The 14,273-nt window shown below is 43.3% G+C and overlaps 1 protein-coding gene across 5 annotated transcripts in view; it reads left to right on the forward strand.

Moving 5' to 3' along the window:
* Positions 1-14,273, forward strand: part of CNOT6 (CCR4-NOT transcription complex subunit 6) — an 84,722-nt gene that overhangs the window by 25,009 nt on the left and 45,440 nt on the right. For 3 of the 5 annotated variants that reach the window (XM_034961229.4, XM_034961232.4, XM_034961230.3), the window contains one exon: positions 9,609-9,722. In XM_034961229.4, coding sequence (XP_034817120.1) covers positions 9,611-9,722 — 112 coding nt within the window. In that variant the 5' untranslated portion in view covers positions 9,609-9,610. Of the gene's footprint in view, positions 1-7,220; positions 7,375-9,608; positions 9,723-14,273 lie in introns of all 5 variants that reach the window. The other 2 variants (XM_055112923.2, XM_055112922.2) reach the window with 1 other exon arrangement.

The raw sequence follows: 14,273 nt of genomic DNA on the forward strand, positions 1-14,273 counted from the left end.
CATATAAATGGAATCTCTTGGGTCTCTTATTTAATGTTTGAGATTCATTCATATTTGTGTGTATCAGTTAATCGATTTTTTTTTTTTATTGTTCAGTAGTATTTAGTGGTGTCAATATGTTAAAATTTGCTTATCCATTTGCTTTTTTTTTTTTTTTCCCTGAAAAGCAATCTCGCTCTATTGCCTAGCCGGAGTACAGTGGCTCAATCTCTGCTCACCACAACCTCTGCCTCCTGGATTCAAGGGAGTCTCCTGCCTTAGCCCCTTGAGTAGCTGGAATTATAGGCATGTGCCACCACATCCAGCTAATTTTTGTATTTTTGGTAGAGACAAGGTTTCACTATGTTGGCCAGGCTGGTCTTGAACTCCTGACCTCAAGTGATCTGCCTGCCAACGTGCTGGGATTATAGGTGTGAGCCACCGCATCCAGCCTATCCATGTACTATTAATGAACATTTAGATTTTCAGTTTTTGGCAATTATGAATCAAGTTGTTATGAACAACTATATTGTCAACCTGAAATAATTGAAATGATCAGAATCCAGTTTCAAAGAGTTTTTAAATAAGAGTTTTTAGATGAACATCTGGGAATGACTAACTGGGGAATATGGACTCCAGAGCACTGGGATCTGGGCTTCAGAGTTAAAAGTTAAGGGCCTGGGCCGGGCGCGGTGGCTCACATCTGTTATCCCAGCACTTTGGGAGGCCAAGGCGGGCAGATCACCAGGTTAGGAGATCAAGACCATCCTGGCCAACATGTTGAAACCCCGTCTCTACTAAAAATACAAAAATCAGCTGGCCATGGTGGCGCCTGCCTGTAATCCCAGCTACTCGGGAGGCTGAGGCAGGAGAATCACTTGAACCAGGGAGTCAGAGGTTGCAGTGAGCCAAGATCACGCCACTGTACTCCAGCCTGGCGACAGAGCGATTCTCCATCTCCAAAAGAAAAAGAAAAGGTGCCGCTTATTTATATAGGCAGGAAACAAAGACATTTAATAGGATTACAACATTTTCTCTGCAAGGTTGGGGTTTATGAGTTATAACAGTTTAGTTACAGATTGTTTTCTTTTCCATATAGCTTGTTTTTTTTTCTTTCCAAGAGTGTGTTTAACATTCCATCTTTTTATTTTTATTTTTTATTTTATTTTATTATTATTATTTTTTTGGAGATGTAGTCTCTTTCTGTTGCCCAGGCTGGAGTGCAGTGGCGCAATCTCAGCTCATTGCAACTTCTGCCTCCTGAGTTCAAGCAATTCTCCTGCCTCAGCCTCCCGAGTAACTGGGACTACGGGCACCCGCCACCACACCCAGATAATTTTTGTATTTTTGGTAGAGACAGGGTTTCATCGTGTTGCTGGTCACGAACTCCCGAGCTCAGACAGTCCGCCTGCCTTGGCCTCCCGAAGTGCTAGGATTACAGGTGTGAGACACCGCGCCTGGCACATGCCATCTTCCAACAATGTGGTAGTCATGAAGTTTTTGTGTGAAAGAGGAGGAAAGAGGGAAATTAATCTGTAATGAATATCAGCAGTTAAGAGGAAGAGGAAGGACATCTTCCCTGGCACTCACTGGTTAGTCATTTACGACATTTTACAGAACAATGTAGGTAAGAAATAAGGTAATTTATAATCAGAGAAGCAAAAGCTGCAGCTGCCTAGGTTACAGTTGCCTGTTTAAGTGACTCAAGTTTCATAATCACATTCTCTTAAGGCTCAAAATATTTAACAAGTTCCAACAGCCTAGATTTTGAATTACTTATTTTTGCAATATACATATCTTTTGGGGTGTGTATATTTTCATTTCTTTTGGGTAAATACTCAAAGGTATATGCGCTGACTTACAGACTGAGTAATTACTTTTTAAAAATAGTTTCAAGTTTTATTTTAGATCCAAGGGGTACATGTGCAGGTTTGTTACATGGGTATATTGTGTGACATTGAGGTTTGGGACATAAATGATCCCATCACACAGGTAGTCAGTACATTCTCAGCCCTTGCACTCCTTTCCCTCTCCTCCCTCTAATAGTCCCTAGTTTTATTGTTCCCATGTTTATGTCCATATGTACCCAGTGTTTAGCTCCCACTTACACAGTATTTGGTTTTCTTTTCCTACGTTAATTCACTGAGGATAATAGCCTCCAGCTATATCCATGTTGCTGCAAAGGATATGATTTCATTCTTTTCTTGTGGCCATGTAGTATTCCATGATGTATATATGCCACATTTTCTTTCTCCAGCCCACCGTTGATGGCAGCTAGGTTGATTCCATGTTTTTGCTATTGTGAATAGTGCTGCAGTGAATATACCAGTGCATGTACCTTTTTTGTAGAAAGATTTATTTTTCTTTGGGTATAGAACCAGTAATGGAATTGCTGGGCTAAACGAGTAGTTCTGGTTATTTATTTATTTATTTATTTTTATCTGTCTGTCTATGTATCTATCTGTCTATTGAGACAGAGTTTCACTCTTATCACCGAGGCTGGAGTGCAGTGGTGTGATCTCAGCTCACTGCAAACTCCATGTCCTAGGCTCAGACGATCCTCCCAAGTAGCTGGGACCACAGGTACATGCCACCATGCTGGCTAATTTTTGTATTTTTTTTTTGTAGAGATGGGGTTTTTGCCTTGTTGCCCAGGCTGGTCTTGAATTCTTGGCTCACGTGATCCGCCCTCGTAGGCCCCCCAAAATGCTGGGATTGTAAGTGTGAGCCACTGGGCCTGGCTTAGTTCTATTTTTAGTTCTTTGAGAAATCTCCAAACTGTTTTTTCACAATGGCTAAACTAATTACATTCCCACCAGCAGTGTATAAGTGTTCCCTTTTTTGGGCAGCCTCGCCAGCATCTGTTAGTTTTTATCTTTTTAGTAATAGCCATTCTGACTGGTGTGAGATAGTATCTCATTGTGGTTTTGATTTGCATTTTTCTGTTTAGTTATGTTGAGCATTTTTTCATGTTTGTTGGCTGCTTGTATGTCTTGTTTTTTGAGACAGAGTCTCACTCTTGCCCACGCTGGAGTGCAGTGGTGTTATCTCTGCTCACTATGGCCTGGACCTCCTAGGCTCAAGTGATCCTTCTACCTTAGCTCCCAAAGTAGGCTGAGGTGGGAGAGGGCATGGAAGCTCTGCACCCCTGCGCTGTTCCTCACCCTGTATACAACTTCATCTGTCTGTTCATCTGTATGCTTTACCATATCCTTATAACGAACCAGTGAATGTGTTTGCCCGCGTTCTGTGAGCCGTTCTAACAAATTAATCCAACTCCAGGAGGGAGTGTTGGGAACCCAGCTTTATAGCCGGTCATCAGAAGTGTGGGTGATGACCTTACTTGTGTCTGAAGAAGAGAGGGGCAGTATTGTGGGACTCACCCCATAATCTCAGTGGGATCTAACTCCGGGTAGATACTGTCAGGATTGAATTGAGCTATAGGACACTCAGGTGTGTGGTATCTGCTGGAGAATTGCTTGGTGTGTGGGGAAAAACCTTCACACATCTGGTCACAAGCGTTTGTGTTAAGTGTGAGCATAGAGGAAAAACGGTTTGTCTTTTACAGTTGCTTCTCAGGTACCCCTTTTCTTTTCCCCTTAGATGTTCATTTTGAAGGTTAAGTAGAGATGGCTTTTCTTTTGCTTACTGGGGTGGGGGCAGGGGGTTGTGGTATATCTGCTGGCTAGGGGCTGTTAGGATGGGTGGATTTCAGTTCTGGTTTTTATTATTTTGTAACTACCAATCCTTTTCCCAGGGGAGCACTCAAATGTTTGATTGTCCCTAATTTTCACTGAACATGTTTGATTCCTGACTGAAAAATAGACCAGGGGCTCTCCCCCTTTCTTAGGGTTCTCTTTTCAACAACTGTTTCTTTTCACCTCTCTCCTAACCAGAGGAGGTTCAAATATATTTAAGTGCTTTAAATGTAACTTTTTCTGCTTGGTCTTTGTGGGTATCTTCATTCCAGTTGGTTTTCTTAACTTTCATTTCTTTTCACTTTACTTCATATTCTGCTAAGTCTCTTATAACCCCTCACTGTGATTCCTATCCCCAGCTCCCGCTAACCCCTAGCATTTCTGCAAGTGTGAAGTAGACTGGATTCCTGAAGGTTTTTTTTCTCCCTCTAGATTCTGGCAGACATTCAAAGTTTATGGTATACGTGTAGGCCGCTCTTTAAATGTTCCTGGATAGTCTTTTCATGGTTTGTAATTCTGCTTTGCACCACTAACTTTCCCAGGATGGCCGTAGGTTTTGAATGTTTAAGCTGTCTCATAAGCAGATCTGAAAGCATATCTTTCTAATAAATACAAGGAATGTTTTGTGTTTCTTTAAGTGAAATAATTATTCTAAGATCATGAAAAAGTGCTCTGAGATCTGAAACAGGTAGAGATTTTTGTTTGATTGTGCCAGGATCAGTAGTGATGTCTGGCATTTGATTGGTAAGATGTTAACTAGTTAGGTGCTATATGCCTGCTGACTCTTGACTCTGGCCTAGCTATTTAAAAAAAAATTCTTTTGTAATTCTTGAAAGTTTTCAGGTGCTTTTTGGAATACTTTTATTATTTTAGGTAGTAATCTTCAGTGACATACGATACTTTTTAGAGAGCAAGAACTACTTGTTGATTTCACAGCCTTGGGAAAGATCCTAAACTGCATGTATTCCTATATCCTTTCCTTTACCTAATCTTTAGTGCTATACTTTGTTAGACTCCCAGAAAAATGGATTGCGTTTTTCAGTGGGCATATGTCCAATTTGCTGTGGTTCTTTTATTCTAGCCTTTTTTTTTTTACTTCCTAATTCTCAATCTCAGAGATTTGGAAAATAGAGAAGCACTGAAGAGATCTTCAGTGCCTTGGGGCTTAAAATGATGAGTACCTTAAATTTTAAGACAGCCAGCCTCACAATACGAAAAACCAAGAAAGGGAGTGGTTGGCTGCCTAGGTGGAAATCAAGACTGTTTGATAGAATGACCACAGGTACAGGGCATGGTTTTCAGATTTCTGAGTCCAGTAACACTTCCTGAAGTATGATCAGACTGAACATTGATTCACACTAAGCTTACATGAGATTGATAAATCAGACTTCTGAACTTTCATCAATAATTCAAATGATTAATAGGACTAAAATACTAATCTCAGCTGGTCAGAGCAATTTCTTACCGTTATTAAATTCTATTTGGGAAAGCTAATGAAGATCAGATAGTTACTTTGTAAGTGGAGTCTGGTCAGAACAGTGGCATTTAGGTGATCTTAAGGGATGCTGTCATCAAGCTCTGGTAGCATAGAACAGAGCATTTTATATTTTCTAGGTTATTACTGATACATGCGTGTCATTCAGAAAGAGCACTTTTCCTTACCATATTGTTCTCTAGACAGAAGGAGCACTTCTTTGTGTTTGTTCTTTTGTATTGAATATTTTTTTATCCATCTAAAAACAGCAGTTATTATATTTCTGTATTGAAGAAACTAACATATAAGACCAGTTTGTTTTATCTCACCATTTATATTCTTAAGCAGCTTTTTAGGATTACTTACTTCCTTCTGTGCTTTGATTAAACAGTCAAAACCCATTTCTATGTTTGAAAAGTAGGCCGGGTGCGGTGGCTCATGCCTCTGATCTTAACACTTTGGGAGGCTGAGGCAGGTGGATCGCATGAGCCCAGGAGTTTGAGACCAGCTTGGGCAACATGGCGAAAACCAATCTCTACAAAAAAATACAAAGATTAGCCTGGTGTGGTGGCGCATGCCTGTAGTCCCAACTACACGGGAGGCTGAGGGGAGGATGGCTTTTGAGCCTGGGAGGTGAAGGCTGCAGTGAGCAGAGATCGCATCATCGCACTCCAGCCTGGGTGACAAAGTGTGACCCTGTCTCAAAAAAAAAAAAAAAGTAGTTCTATTTCCTGTCAGTAGGGAGGCAGCATAGCATAATTAAAGTAGCTTTAACTTTTAATCAGACTCATTTAAAGCCTGACTCTGCTGTTTCCCAGCCTTGTAACAGTGGGCAAATTGCTTAAACCATTTTGAGTTTTTGTTTTCTGGTAAAATGGAGATAATTGCAATTCTGCAGGAAGAACTAGAAAAAACTAAATCTAAAGAGATAGGAGGAAAACCAAGAAAACCGATATCCTGGAAGCCAAGCAGTGTGTTTCTAGGCGGGGGTGATCATCTATATCAAATGCTGATCATAAGCAAAAAGAGGTCAGAGAAGTGACCATTGGAAATAAGAATATAAGATCACTGGGTTTCTTCTTTTAAAAAAATTTTTAAAAAAATATTTTTAGAGACAGGGTTGTGCTTTGTTACCCAGAGTGGAGTGCAGTGGCATGATCATGGCTCACTGCAGCTTTGAACTCCTGGACTCAAGTGTTCCTCCCTCCGCAGCATCTCAAAGCCGTTGGGGTTATAGGCGTGAGCCATTGTGCCTGGCTACTGGGTTTCTTCTTGATAGTTTTTGGTGAAAGATTGAAAACACTTACTAACTTGAATGGGTTTAACTGGGAGGAGGAGAAGGCAGAGAACATACACAATTCCTGAGGATTGTTTTTGCTATAGAGAGAATGAGAGAAGCAAAGTAGCTGGAGCGAGAAAGGAACTTAAGACTTTTTAATAGAGGAAAGAATAGCACATATATGTGTGCTGAAGGTAAAGATCCAGGAGGGAGGCATAATGTGATGAGAGGAAGGAAGGGATTGCCAGAGTAATGTCCTTGAATAGGCAGAATGAGGGGGTGGATCGAATTGCACAAATGGCTTACGTGCTAAGGGCAGGGATAGATGGGCATAGGTGGGAGTTCGTAGAAAGGGCCCTTCTGGCATTCTGTTTCACTGCGAAAGTCAGGTCATCAGCTGAGAGGGAGGATGGAGGAGTAGGTGTTAGAGGTTTGAAGACAGAAGTCATCTAGGAGAAGGGGATAGACTAGGAATTTACAGTATTATTTCTGGGCAGTATACAGAATCTGAGGAATGATTGCTGACTGGCTCACTTTAAACTTACATGGTCATAGGCTTTTCTCCAGCTATGTTTAGCTGCATGGGTATACAGAGTAGGTAGACAATTGGTTAAACCAGGATTATGATTTATCCAAAAGAATAAAAGCGAGACAAGAACAAGGGCTTTGAGGGAATATGCATGGGAGTGATGTTTTATTTCACCTAAATATTTTAGAATGTATCTATAATGGACAAGAATTTTTAAAAAATCACATACAACCGTAAAACTTTTTTTTTCTTTTGAGACAGGATTCACTGTTGCCCAGGCTGGAGCGCAGGGACACAGTCACATCTTACTGCAGCCTCAACCTCCTGGGTTCAAGCGATCCTCCCGCCTCAGCCTCCTGAGTTGCTGGGACTACGGGTGTATACCGCCATGCTTGGCTAATTTTTAATTTTTTTGGTAAGAGATGGGGCCCAGGGTGGTGCTGGTCTCAAACTCCTGGGCCCAAGCCTCACAAAAGTGCTGGGATTACAGGCATGAGCCACTGTGCCTGAATCACAATACTTGTTTAATATTAACTGATATTTAGTCTATCTTCAGGTTTCTCTCATTTTCAAAATCAGAAAAACCAGATTTGTTTAAGTTGGAATTAAACAAGGTCTGTACATTGCATTTGATTGCTGTGCCTCTTAAGTCATTTATTCCATATGTTTCATTTTACTCCTCTTTTTCAGACCATTGATTTGTTCAAGATATTTGGTCTTTTGTCATCTAGAACTTCTGTATTCTGCGTCTCGATGTCTGTATTCTTGTATTATTTTTACTTAAAAAAATTTTTTAATTGTGGTAAAATTCACAACATGAGAGTTACTACATAACCAACTGTAACGTTCTGTAGTATTAAATACGTTCACATGGTTGTGTCCTGTGGTGTTATTTTAAACACGTTCCTCTAGATCCCTTACTTAGTGTAAACTAGTATCAGATCTAGAGAGGCTGGATTTGATTCAGGTTCAGTTTTTAACTTTGTTGGTGAGGGGTCAAGGACATAGGTGGTTTATGTGTACTTCTCATGGTGTCTTATTGGGAAGCACATAATGTCTGGTTGTCCTAACGATGAGACTGATCATTGGGTTTAGGTCTTGTAGCCCAAGGGTTCTCAACCCTGGTACTCGTCCATGGCCTGTTAGGAACTGGGCCGCACAGCAGGAGGTGAGCGGCACAGGAGCAAGCATTACTGCCCAAGGTCCACCCCCTGTCAGATCAGCAGCAGCAATAGATTCTCATAGCAACACGAACCCTCTTGTGAGCTGCGCATGCGAGGGACCTAGGCTGTGCGCTCTTAATGATGCGATCTAACTAATGCTTGATGATCTGAGATGGTACGGTTTCATCCCGAAACCACCCCACCCTCCCCAAATCTGTGGAAAATTGTCTTCCACGAAACTGGTCCGTGGTGCCAAAAAGGTTGGGAACCACTGTTGTAGCCTGATCTATCCATTTAAAAATTTTCCACTGATTTTTTTTCACACTTAATGGTTTTATTAACTGTTGATCATTGCCTAGATCCATTATTTTCTTAGAGATTGTAAACTGATTATTTTCTAATTATGTAACTCTTTTTGGATTTATTAACTAGAATTCTGTTAAAAACAGTCACTCACCTAGTTTCTGCCAGAAATGCAGGATAAATGTTTGATTCTTTTATTATTTATTTATTTATTTGTTTGTTTATTTTTTGAGACGGAGTCTCACTCTGTTGCCCAGGCTGGAGTGCAGTGGCGTGATCTTGGCTCACTGCAAGCTCCGCCTCCCGGGTTCACGCCATTCTCCTGCCTCAGCCTTCCGAGTAACTGGGACTACAGGCGCCCGCCACCATGCCCAGCTAATTTTTTTTTTTTTTGTATTTTTAGTAGAGATGGAGTTTCACCACATTAGCCAGGATGGTCTTAATCTCCTGACCTCGTGATCCACCCGCCTCGGCCTCCCAAAGTGCTGGGATTATAGGCGTGAGCCACCATGCCTGGCCGATTCTTTTATTTTCTAATTTTCAGGTGACTGAGTTTTTTGATTTTTAGATAAAATTATGAATTCATGAAGTTCATAATGGCTCAGTTGCAGTCATTTTTCTGATGTTCAGATTGTCTCATAGTTGGTCAGTGGAAGCTTCTTCAAGCTGGCTTCTGTGTCCCCCACAGCTGCTGCACCCTTGTTAGCTTCACAGCTTGTTTGTATCTGTCTTGTCCTGTGCTTGAAATAATCAATTTCTGCAAGAAGCTCCTAGTTTCTTTCAGTGGGAAATGGTAGAGATTGTAATATGGGTGTCCACTTTTAAAAGATGTGGGTCGGGCATGCTGGCTCACTCCTGTAATCCCAGCACTTTGGGAGGCCGAGGCGGGCGGATCATGAGGTCAGGAGTTCGAGACCAGCCTGGCCAATATGGTGAAACCCCGTCTCTATTAAAAATACAAAAATGAGCCCGGCATGGTGGTGCACGCCTATAGTCCCAGCTACTTGGGAGGCTGAGGCAGAAGAATTGCTTGAAGAGGTTGGAGTGAGCCAAAATCGTGCCACTGCACTCCAGCCTGGGTGACAGAGTCAGACTTCGTCTCAAAAAAAAAAAAAAAAAAGAGGTGTTGTGGCTTTTGTTTATTTGATTTTTTAGAATACTGATTGGTTTCTTTTCTTAACAGGCATGCCCAAAGAAAAATACGAGCCCCCTGACCCTCGGAGGATGTATACAATTATGTCTTCTGAGGAAGCAGCAAATGGAAAGAAATCCCACTGGGCAGAGCTTGAAATAAGTGGTAAGACATGGAAGCATGAATTTATGGTATGGAAATTAAGATATGGTAGTAAACTGAGTTTTCTAATGCCAATACAGGAAAGAAACATTGATTTTATATTTTACAAATGTAATGTATTTATAAATGATTGTATTTTAGTAACTTATCTTAGAAGCAGGAAGTTTCAATGAAAAGAATATGATTTGAGTCAAAGTTCAAAAGCCATTCATTGAATATTTTCTCAGTATCAGTGTCCTCTTACAAAATACATAAATGTAAAATAATAACAAGGATGAAATGAAAATAACACATGTGAAATGCTAGTGCCCAGTCACGTATTTGTTCTGGTATTTGATTCTCTGATAAAGTAGGATTGAGCTTTTGCATTGTCAATGATAGATTTCTAGTGGGGTAGGAATGGCTGATCTGTATAGGTTTGGGGTAGGTTTGTTTCTCCTTATTTTCTTCATTGGCTTCTGAGTCTGAGTCACTGAGGACAGCCTTATTCAGAAACACAAAATCTTAAGAGTTTAAAGCAGATCTCAAATTTCCCTTCCCCTTTTAATGCAATCTGGACATATTCAAAGAAATATATGAGCCCTCAGATGTGAAGGATATCTTTTCCCCAGCATCTCTGCCGGTGGGCACACAGTCTCTTTTTAAATATTTCGAAGATGGTGAAGGGACATTACTTCTCAGGGCAACCAGTGCTAATGAAGTTTTGTGTTACTGTTGGCCTATTATGCTTCCCCTTACTTTCCTTTCAGTTTGTTCTGATTTTTGCCTTCTAAAATAGTACAGAACAAATTTTGTCTTCTTTCACCTGACCGCCCTTGATTTTTTAAAATTTAATGCAGCAGACATACTGAGCATATGCTGTGTGTAAAACATTTTACCTGGCGCTGGCCCACGTGCGTGGAAGATCTATAAAGTCCCGCTTTTTATGGAGCTTATGACATTAGGGAGTGAGAGGGAGTGCACAAGTATAAATAACTAATAGACAAAACATAACAAATCTAGGTATAAAAGTGCTATATAACAGGAAGCAAAAAGGAAATAAGGATAATAGCATTCCTCCTTTGTCAGCTCAAAATTTCTGGTTAACCTATTGAGTAAACTTAAATGCCTGCCTTTGCAGCCGTAGTAGAGGTCATTACACACATGGGTCTCTCCTGTTTTCCCTCTTCTGATTTCTTTTTTTTTGTTTTTAGTATTTATTGATCATTCTTGAGTGTTTCTCGGAGAGGGGGATTTGGCAGGGCCATAGGACAATAGTGGAGGGAATGTCAGCAGCTAAACATGTGAACAGGGGTCTCTGGTTTTCCTAGGCAGAGGACCCTGCGGCCTTCCGCAGTGTTTGTGTCCCTGGGTACTTGAGATTAGGGAGTGGTGATGACTCTTAACGAGCATGCTGCCTTCAAGCATCTGTTTAACAAAGCACATCTTGCACTGCCCTTAATCCATTTAACCCTGAGTGGACACAGCACATGTTTCAGAGAGCACGGGGTTGGGGGTAAGGTCATAGATCAACAGCATCCCAAGGCAGAAGAATTTTTCTTAGTACAGAACAAAATGGAGTCTCCCATGTCTCCTTCTTTCTACACAGACACAGTAACAATCTGATCTCTCTTTCTTTTCCCCACATTTCCCCCTTTTCTATTCGACAAAACCGCCATCATCATCGTGGCCCGTTCTCAATGAGCTGTTGGGTACACCTCCCAGACGGGGTGGCGGCCGGGCAGAGGGGCTCCTCACTTCCCAGACTGGGCGGCCGGGCAGAGGCGCCCCTCACCTCCCAGACGGGGCGGTGGCCAGGCGGAGGCGCCCCCCACCTCCCTCCTGGACGGGGCGGCTGGCCGGGGTGGCTGCTGGGCAGAGGGGCTCCTCACTTCCCAGACGGGGCGGCTGCCGGGCAGAGGGGCTCCTCACTTCTCAGACGGGGCGGCCGGTCAGAGACGCTCCTCACCTCCCAGATGGGGGGGCGGTCGGGCAGAGACACTCCTCAGTTCCCAGATGGGGTCGCGGCCGGGCAGAGGCGCTCCTCACATCCCAGACGGGGCGGCGGGGCAGAGGTACTCCCCGCATCTCAGACAATGGGCGGCCGGGCAGAGACGCTCCTCACTTCCTAGACGGGATGGTGGCTGGGAAGAGATGCTCCTCACTTTCCAGACTGGGCAGCCAGGCTGAGGGGCTCCTCACATCCCAGATGATGGGCGGCCAGGCAGAGACGCTCCTCACTTCCCAGACGGGGGGGCGGCCGGGCAGAGGCTGCAATCTCAGCACTTTGGGAGGCCAAGGCAGGCGGCTGGGAGGTGGAGGTTGTAGCGAGCCGAGATCACGCCACTGCACTCCAGCCTGGGCAAGATTGAGCACTGAGTGAGCGAGACTCTGTCTGCAATCCCGGCACCTCGGGAGGCCGAGGCAGGCAGATCACTTGGGGTCAGGAGCTGGAGACCAGCCCGGCCAACACGGCGAAACCCTGTCTCCACCAAAAAATGCAAGAACCAGTCAGGCGTGGCGGCGCGTGCCTGCAATCCCAGGCACTCTGCAGGCTGAGGCAGGAGAATCAGGCAGGGAGGTTGCAGTGAGCCGAGATGGCGGCAGTACTGTCCAGCCTGGGCTTTCACAACTTTGGTGGCATGAGAGGGAGACTGGGGAGAGGGAGAGGGAGAGGGACCCCTCTTCTGATTTCTAGAATGCTGGACTTTATTAAACCAAGTTCAGCTCAGTAAGTAGGTGTGGTCATGGAGAGTGAAATTTCTCTTCTTCTCACCTGTCAGATTTGGCTTTCTGTGCCAGGGGAGCCCAAAGAGAAATATGCACTCTCATTTTGTAGTTATTCTCAAAGCACGGTCAGTCACCACTCCTATTTTTCCCTTTTAATTTTTTCAGGATTGGCATTTGACTATATTTACCTCTCCTTTTTTCAGCCCTTATTAGCAGTTTTTGCATTACAATTCCTTTGCTTGTAAGGAAGTGTCCCCTATCTTACAGCATTAGGATACGCAAGAAAGCACTCAGGTCATTGAGATACATCTCTGAGGCTGAGGAGATTCTCCTCCACCCTCTCCTCCTTCCACCACATGCTGTGAACTCCTTGGTGATTTTGAGTCACTGTTCTCTGCTTACCCTGAACTTTGGGAAGAAGTTCTGTATACACATATAGGGAAAAACCCTCAACCCATGTTTTTTCTTTGCTCTCACACCACCACAATCATCAACACAAAAGAAGACTTCTGTGACCAAAGGTGTGGGTTTCTTTTCCCCACACAGCAAGCAGCAGACACCAGTTAGGTGCCCTCCAATTCAATTCCAACACTGTCTTCCTGGAGGTAGCATCAGATCCCACGGTTTGTGGACTCAGTCCCCAAGACTGCCCTCTCCCCCTTCTATCACCAGTCCCATGTTTGGGCCTCTAGAGCTTTGACCAGCTTCAAGTTGGGGTTCCCACGACCCCCTCTTTGGGTTCAGTTAATTTGCTGGAGTGGTTCACAGAACTCAGAGAAACATCTACTTACGTTTACCAGTTTATTATAAAGGATATTACAAAGGATACAGATGAAAAGATGCACAGGGCAAGGTGTAGGGGAAAAAGTGCAGTCAGTGTCCATCCCCTCCCTGGGCACACCACCCTTCAGGAGGAACCTCATGCATTCAGCTATCTGGAAGCTCTCTGAACCCTGTTCTTTCGGGTTTTTATGGAGGCTTCATTACATAGGCATGGTTGACAGCTGTAGAAATGTGATTATTAGACAAGCAAGGCATGTCTGCTCAGACTTTTCTTGGGCTGTGTAGCATTCCTTCTTCTAAGGTATGGGGCAGGACCCTCTCTGGAATGACGGTCTTCTGACCCACAGTGAGATTAGAGTCCTGCCTTGGGCAGGGGAAAGGAGGATAGGAGAAGGTCATAGATCCTGTTTCCTGAGGCCTTAAGCACTCTAACATTATAACAAAGACTATGGGAGTTAGGAACCAGGAACCATGGATGAAAACCTATATATATATATATGTATCACCGTAATACAACATAGGAAGGAAGAGGGGAGACGCCTCTAAAGTAACCTCTCTTAATTTATTGTTATTATTATTATTTAGAGATGAGGTCTTGCTCTGTTGCCCAGGCTGGAATGCAGTGGCATGATTATACATAGCTTACTGTATCCTTGAATTCCTGGGCTCATGTGATCCTCCCACCTCACCCTCCTGAGTAACTGGGACTACAGACTCATGCCACCATGCCCGGCTAACATTTAAAAAATTTTCCTTAGAGATAGGGGTCTCCCTTTGTTGCCCAGGCTGGTCTTGAGCTCCTGGCCTCAAGCAGTCCTCCCGCGTTAGCCTCCCAAAGTGCTGGTATTACAGACATAAGCCAACTTACTCAGCCCAGATTGGCTTCTTTAACTTATTTATTTCATTTTTATAGATTTAGGAGGCATAAGTACAGTTTTCTTTTTTATATTTTAACAATCTATTATTTATTTATCCCTCATAGAACCACCACTCACACCAAGGAGATTATTTGGAGTGGGTCACCACCTGGGGCCTGGACTCTGAAATCTAAGGCTTCCTCCT

The sequence above is a fragment of the Pan paniscus genome, chromosome 4 (assembly GCF_029289425.2).
Source record: "Pan paniscus chromosome 4, NHGRI_mPanPan1-v2.0_pri, whole genome shotgun sequence".
Classification (NCBI taxonomy): Eukaryota; Metazoa; Chordata; class Mammalia; order Primates; family Hominidae; genus Pan; species Pan paniscus.